The sequence below is a fragment of the Portunus trituberculatus genome, chromosome 17 (genome assembly GCF_017591435.1).
Source record: "Portunus trituberculatus isolate SZX2019 chromosome 17, ASM1759143v1, whole genome shotgun sequence".
Lineage (NCBI taxonomy): Eukaryota > Metazoa > Arthropoda > Malacostraca > Decapoda > Portunidae > Portunus > Portunus trituberculatus.
Genome location: NC_059271.1, coordinates 22,984,875 through 22,991,825, shown reverse-complemented (window position 1 = coordinate 22,991,825; position 6,951 = coordinate 22,984,875). Strand labels below are relative to the sequence as shown.

The window sequence follows — 6,951 nt, the reverse complement described above, 5'->3', positions numbered from 1 at the left end:
AGCAGCAGCAGCAGCAGCAGCAGCAGCAGCAGCAGCAGCAGCAGCAGCAGCAGCAGCAGCAGCAGCAGCAGCAGCAGCAGCAGCAGCAGCAGCAGCAGCAGCAGCAGCAGCAGCAGCAGCAGCAGCAGCAGCAGCAGCAGCAGCAGCAGCAGCAGCAGCAGCAGCAGCAGCAGCAGCAGCAGCAGCAGCAGCAGCAGCAGCAGCAGCAGCAGCAGCAGCAGCAGCAGCAGCAGCAGCAGCAGCAGCAGCAGCAGCAGCAGCAGCAGCAGCAGCAGCAGCAGCAGCAGCAGCAGCAGCAGCAGCAGCAGCAGCAGCAGCAGCAGCAGCAGCAGCAGCAGCAGCAGCAGCAGCAGCAGCAGCAGCAGCAGCAGCAGCAGCAGCAGCAGCAGCAGCAGCAGCAGCAGCAGCAGCAGCAGCAGCAGCAGCAGCAGCAGCAGCAGCAGCAGCAGCAGCAGCAGCAGCAGCAGCAGCAGCAGCAGCAGCAGCAGCAGCAGCAGCAGCAGCAGCAGCAGCAGCAGCAGCAGCAGCAGCAGCAGCAGCAGCAGCAGCAGCAGCAGCAGCAGCAGCAGCAGCAGCAGCAGCAGCAGCAGCAGCAGCAGCAGCAGCAGCAGCAGCAGCAGCAGCAGCAGCAGCAGCAGCAGCAGCAGCAGCAGCAGCAGCAGCAGCAGCAGCAGCAGCAGCAGCAGCAGCAGCAGCAGCAGCAGCAGCAGCAGCAGCAGCAGCAGCAGCAGCAGCAGCAGCAGCAGCAGCAGCAGCAGCAGCAGCAGCAGCAGCAGCAGCAGCAGCAGCAGCAGCAGCAGCAGCAGCAGCAGCAGCAGCAGCAGCAGCAGCAGCAGCAGCAGCAGCAGCAGCAGCAGCAGCAGCAGCAGCAGCAGCAGCAGCAGCAGCAGCAGCAGCAGCAGCAGCAGCAGCAGCAGCAGCAGCAGCAGCAGCAGCAGCAGCAGCAGCAGCAGCAGCAGCAGCAGCAGCAGCAGCAGCAGCAGCAGCAGCAGCAGCAGCAGCAGCAGCAGCAGCAGCAGCAGCAGCAGCAGCAGCAGCAGCAGCAGCAGCAGCAGCAAACACAGCAGCAGCAGCAGCAGCAGCAGCAGCAGCAGCAGCAGCAGCAGCAGCAGCAGCAGCAGCAGCAGCAGCAGCAGCAGCAGCAGCAGCAGCAGCAGCAGCAGCAGCAGCAGCAGCAGCAGCAGCAGCAGCAGCAGCAGCAGCAGCAGCAGCAGCAGCAGCAGCAGCAGCAGCAGCAGCAGCAGCAGCAGCAGCAGCAGCAGCAGCAGCAGCAGCAGCAGCAGCAGCAGCAGCAGCAGCAGCAGCAGCAGCAGCAGCAGCAGCAGCAGCAGCAGCAGCAGCAGCAGCAGCAGCAGCAGCAGCAGCAGCAGCAGCAGCAGCAGCAGCAGCAGCAGCAGCAGCAGCAGCAGCAGCAGCAGCAGCAGCAGCAGCAGCAGCAGCAGCAGCAGCAGCAGCAGCAGCAGCAGCAGCAGCAGCAGCAGCAGCAGCAGCAGCAGCAGCAGCAGCAGCAGCAGCAGCAGCAGCAGCAGCAGCAGCAGCAGCAGCAGCAGCAGCAGCAGCAGCAGCAGCAGCAGCAGCAGCAGCAGCAGCAGCAGCAGCAGCAGCAGCAGCAGCAGCAGCAGCAGCAGCAGCAGCAGCAGCAGCAGCAGCAGCAGCAGCAGCAGCAGCAGCAGCAGCAGCAGCAGCAGCAGCAGCAGCAGCAGCAGCAGCAGCAGCAGCAGCAGCAGCAGCAGCAGCAGCAGCAGCAGCAGCAGCAGCAGCAGCAGCAGCAGCAGCAGCAGCAGCAGCAGCAGCAGCAGCAGCAGCAGCAGCAGCAGCAGCAGCAGCAGCAGCAGCAGCAGCAGCAGCAGCAGCAGCAGCAGCAGCAGCAGCAGCAGCAGCAGCAGCAGCAGCAGCAGCAGCAGCAGCAGCAGCAGCAGCAGCAGCAGCAGCAGCAGCAGCAGCAGCAGCAGCAGCAGCAGCAGCAGCAGCAGCAGCAGCAGCAGCAGCAGCAGCAGCAGCAGCAGCAGCAGCAGCAGCAGCAGCAGCAGCAGCAGCAGCAGCAGCAGCAGCAGCAGCAGCAGCAGCAGCAGCAGCAGCAGCAGCAGCAGCAGCAGCAGCAGCAGCAGCAGCAGCAGCAGCAGCAGCAGCAGCAGCAGCAGCAGCAGCAGCAGCAGCAGCAGCAGCAGCAGCAGCAGCAGCAGCAGCAGCAGCAGCAGCAGCAGCAGCAGCAGCAGCAGCAGCAGCAGCAGCAGCAGCAGCAGCAGCAGCAGCAGCAGCAGCAGCAGCAGCAGCAGCAGCAGCAGCAGCAGCAGCAGCAGCAGCAGCAGCAGCAGCAGCAGCAAGCAGCAGCAGCAGCAGCAGCAGCAGCAGCAGCAGCAGCAGCAGCAGCAGCAGCAGCAGCAGCAGCAGCAGCAGCAGCAGCAGCAGCAGCAGCAGCAGCAGCAGCAGCAGCAGCAGCAGCAGCAGCAGCAGCAGCAGCAGCAGCAGCAGCAGCAGCAGCAGCAGCAGCAGCAGCAGCAGCAGCAGCAGCAGCAGCAGCAGCAGCAGCAGCAGCAGCAGCAGCAGCAGCAGCAGCAGCAGCAGCAGCAGCAGCAGCAGCAGCAGCAGCAGCAGCAGCAGCAGCAGCAGCAGCAGCAGCAGCAGCAGCAGCAGCAGCAGCAGCAGCAGCAGCAGCAGCAGCAGCAGCAGCAGCAGCAGCAGCAGCAGCAGCAGCAGCAGCAGCAGCAGCAGCAGCAGCAGCAGCAGCAGCAGCAGCAGCAGCAGCAGCAGCAGCAGCAGCAGCAGCAGCAGCAGCAGCAGCAGCAGCAGCAGCAGCAGCAGCAGCAGCAGCAGCAGCAGCAGCAGCAGCAGCAGCAGCAGCAGCAGCAGCAGCAGCAGCAGCAGCAGCAGCAGCAGCAGCAGCAGCAGCAGCAGCAGCAGCAGCAGCAGCAGCAGCAGCAGCAGCAGCAGCAGCAGCAGCAGCAGCAGCAGCAGCAGCAGCAGCAGCAGCAGCAGCAGCAGCAGCAGCAGCAGCAGCAGCAGCAGCAGCAGCAGCAGCAGCAGCAGCAGCAGCAGCAGCAGCAGCAGCAGCAGCAGCAGCAGCAGCAGCAGCAGCAGCAGCAGCAGCAGCAGCAGCAGCAGCAGCAGCAGCAGCAGCAGCAGCAGCAGCAGCAGCAGCAGCAGCAGCAGCAGCAGCAGCAGCAGCAGCAGCAGCAGCAGCAGCAGCAGCAGCAGCAGCAGCAGCAGCAGCAGCAGCAGCAGCAGCAGCAGCAGCAGCAGCAGCAGCAGCAGCAGCAGCAGCAGCAGCAGCAGCAGCAGCAGCAGCAGCAGCAGCAGCAGCAGCAGCAGCAGCAGCAGCAGCAGCAGCAGCAGCAGCAGCAGCAGCAGCAGCAGCAGCAGCAGCAGCAGCAGCAGCAGCAGCAGCAGCAGCAGCAGCAGCAGCAGCAGCAGCAGCAGCAGCAGCAGCAGCAGCAGCAGCAGCAGCAGCAGCAGCAGCAGCAGCAGCAGCAGCAGCAGCAGCAGCAGCAGCAGCAGCAGCAGCAGCAGCAGCAGCAGCAGCAGCAGCAGCAGCAGCAGCAGCAGCAGCAGCAGCAGCAGCAGCAGCAGCAGCAGCAGCAGCAGCAGCAGCAGCAGCAGCAGCAGCAGCAGCAGCAGCAGCAGCAGCAGCAGCAGCAGCAGCAGCAGCAGCAGCAGCAGCAGCAGCAGCAGCAGCAGCAGCAGCAGCAGCAGCAGCAGCAGCAGCAGCAGCAGCAGCAGCAGCAGCAGCAGCAGCAGCAGCAGCAGCAGCAGCAGCAGCAGCAGCAGCAGCAGCAGCAGCAGCAGCAGCAGCAGCAGCAGCAGCAGCAGCAGCAGCAGCAGCAGCAGCAGCAGCAGCAGCAGCAGCAGCAGCAGCAGCAGCAGCAGCAGCAGCAGCAGCAGCAGCAGCAGCAGCAGCAGCAGCAGCAGCAGCAGCAGCAGCAGCAGCAGCAGCAGCAGCAGCAGCAGCAGCAGCAGCAGCAGCAGCAGCAGCAGCAGCAGCAGCAGCAGCAGCAGCAGCAGCAGCAGCAGCAGCAGCAGCAGCAGCAGCAGCAGCAGCAGCAGCAGCAGCAGCAGCAGCAGCAGCAGCAGCAGCAGCAGCAGCAGCAGCAGCAGCAGCAGCAGCAGCAGCAGCAGCAGCAGCAGCAGCAGCAGCAGCAGCAGCAGCAGCAGCAGCAGCAGCAGCAGCAGCAGCAGCAGCAGCAGCAGCAGCAGCAGCAGCAGCAGCAGCAGCAGCAGCAGCAGCAGCAGCAGCAGCAGCAGCAGCAGCAGCAGCAGCAGCAGCAGCAGCAGCAGCAGCAGCAGCAGCAGCAGCAGCAGCAGCAGCAGCAGCAGCAGCAGCAGCAGCAGCAGCAGCAGCAGCAGCAGCAGCAGCAGCAGCAGCAGCAGCAGCAGCAGCAGCAGCAGCAGCAGCAGCAGCAGCAGCAGCAGCAGCAGCAGCAGCAGCAGCAGCAGCAGCAGCAGCAGCAGCAGCAGCAGCAGCAGCAGCAGCAGCAGCAGCAGCAGCAGCAGCAGCAGCAGCAGCAGCAGCAGCAGCAGCAGCAGCAGCAGCAGCAGCAGCAGCAGCAGCAGCAGCAGCAGCAGCAGCAGCAGCAGCAGCAGCAGCAGCAGCAGCAGCAGCAGCAGCAGCAGCAGCAGCAGCAGCAGCAGCAGCAGCAGCAGCAGCAGCAGCAGCAGCAGCAGCAGCAGCAGCAGCAGCAGCAGCAGCAGCAGCAGCAGCAGCAGCAGCAGCAGCAGCAGCAGCAGCAGCAGCAGCAGCAGCAGCAGCAGCAGCAGCAGCAGCAGCAGCAGCAGCAGCAGCAGCAGCAGCAGCAGCAGCAGCAGCAGCAGCAGCAGCAGCAGCAGCAGCAGCAGCAGCAGCAGCAGCAGCAGCAGCAGCAGCAGCAGCAGCAGCAGCAGCAGCAGCAGCAGCAGCAGCAGCAGCAGCAGCAGCAGCAGCAGCAGCAGCAGCAGCAGCAGCAGCAGCAGCAGCAGCAGCAGCAGCAGCAGCAGCAGCAGCAGCAGCAGCAGCAGCAGCAGCAGCAGCAGCAGCAGCAGCAGCAGCAGCAGCAGCAGCAGCAGCAGCAGCAGCAGCAGCAGCAGCAGCAGCAGCAGCAGCAGCAGCAGCAGCAGCAGCAGCAGCAGCAGCAGCAGCAGCAGCAGCAGCAGCAGCAGCAGCAGCAGCAGCAGCAGCAGCAGCAGCAGCAGCAGCAGCAGCAGCAGCAGCAGCAGCAGCAGCAGCAGCAGCAGCAGCAGCAGCAGCAGCAGCAGCAGCAGCAGCAGCAGCAGCAGCAGCAGCAGCAGCAGCAGCAGCAGCAGCAGCAGCAGCAGCAGCAGCAGCAGCAGCAGCAGCAGCAGCAGCAGCAGCAGCAGCAGCAGCAGCAGCAGCAGCAGCAGCAGCAGCAGCAGCAGCAGCAGCAGCAGCAGCAGCAGCAGCAGCAGCAGCAGCAGCAGCAGCAGCAGCAGCAGCAGCAGCAGCAGCAGCAGCAGCAGCAGCAGCAGCAGCAGCAGCAGCAGCAGCAGCAGCAGCAGCAGCAGCAGCAGCAGCAGCAGCAGCAGCAGCAGCAGCAGCAGCAGCAGCAGCAGCAGCAGCAGCAGCAGCAGCAGCAGCAGCAGCAGCAGCAGCAGCAGCAGCAGCAGCAGCAGCAGCAGCAGCAGCAGCAGCAGCAGCAGCAGCAGCAGCAGCAGCAGCAGCACAGCAGCAGCAGCAGCAGCAGCAGCAGCAGCAGCAGCAGCAGCAGCAGCAGCAGCAGCAGCAGCAGCAGCAGCAGCAGCAGCAGCAGCAGCAGCAGCAGCAGCAGCAGCAGCAGCAGCAGCAGCAGCAGCAGCAGCAGCAGCAGCAGCAGCAGCAGCAGCAGCAGCAGCAGCAGCAGCAGCAGCAGCAGCAGCAGCAGCAGCAGCAGCAGCAGCAGCAGCAGCAGCAGCAGCAGCAGCAGCAGCAGCAGCAGCAGCAGCAGCAGCAGCAGCAGCAGCAGCAGCAGCAGCAGCAGCAGCAGCAGCAGCAGCAGCAGCAGCAGCAGCAGCAGCAGCAGCAGCAGCAGCAGCAGCAGCAGCAGCAGCAGCAGCAGCAGCAGCAGCAGCAGCAGCAGCAGCAGCAGCAGCAGCAGCAGCAGCAGCAGCAGCAGCAGCAGCAGCAGCAGCAGCAGCAGCAGCAGCAGCAGCAGCAGCAGCAGCAGCAGCAGCAGCAGCAGCAGCAGCAGCAGCAGCAGCAGCAGCAGTGCAGCAGCAGCAGCAGCAGCAGCAGCAGCAGCAGCAGCAGCAGCAGCAGCAGCAGCAGCAGCAGCAGCAGCAGCAGCAGCAGCAGCAGCAGCAGCAGCAGCAGCAGCAGCAGCAGCAGCAGCAGCAGCAGCAGCAGCAGCAGCAGCAGCAGCAGCAGCAGCAGCAGCAGCAGCAGCAGCAGCAGCAGCAGCAGCAGCAGCAGCAGCAGCAGCAGCAGCAGCAGCAGCAGCAGCAGCAGCAGCAGCAGCAGCAGCAGCAGCAGCAGCAGCAGCAGCAGCAGCAGCAGCAGCAGCAGCAGCAGCAGCAGCAGCAGCAGCAGCAGCAGCAGCAGCAGCAGCAGCAACAGCAGCAGCAGCAGCAGCAGCAGCAGCAGCAGCAGCAGCAGCAGCAGCAGCAGCAGCAGCAGCAGCAGCAGCAGCAGCAGCAGCAGCAGCAGCAGCAGCAGCAGCAGCAGCAGCAGCAGCAGCAGTAGCAGCAGCAGTAGTAGCAGCAGAAGCAGCAGCAGTAGCAGTGCAGTAGTAGTAGTAGCAGCAGTAGTAGTAGTAGCAGTAGCAGTTAGTAGTAGTAGTAGTAGTAGTAGAAGTAGTTGCAGCAGTAGAAGTAGAAGTAGAACCAGTAGCAGTAGTAGTAGTAGCAGTAGTAGTAGCAGTAGAAGTAGAAGGTAGAAGAAGTAGTTGAAGGTAGAAGAAGTAGAAGGTAGAACTAGTATTAGTAGTAGTAGTAGTAGAAGGTAGAAGAAGTAGAAGGTAGAAGTAGTATTAGTAGTAGTAGTAGTAG

At 65.4% G+C, this 6,951-nt stretch overlaps 1 protein-coding gene across 1 annotated transcript; it reads left to right on the top strand.

Moving 5' to 3' along the window:
* Positions 1–1,833: 1,833 nt before the first annotated feature.
* On the top strand, positions 1,834–6,613 carry LOC123504884 (uncharacterized protein DDB_G0271670-like; the record flags this gene model as incomplete). Its single annotated transcript, XM_045255789.1, has 4 exons — positions 1,834–2,327; positions 2,359–2,741; positions 2,773–2,828; positions 6,137–6,613. Coding segments are annotated over 4 exons (1,410 nt in total), but the record flags the coding sequence as incomplete, so codon positions are not given.
* Positions 6,614–6,951: the final 338 nt, after the last annotated feature.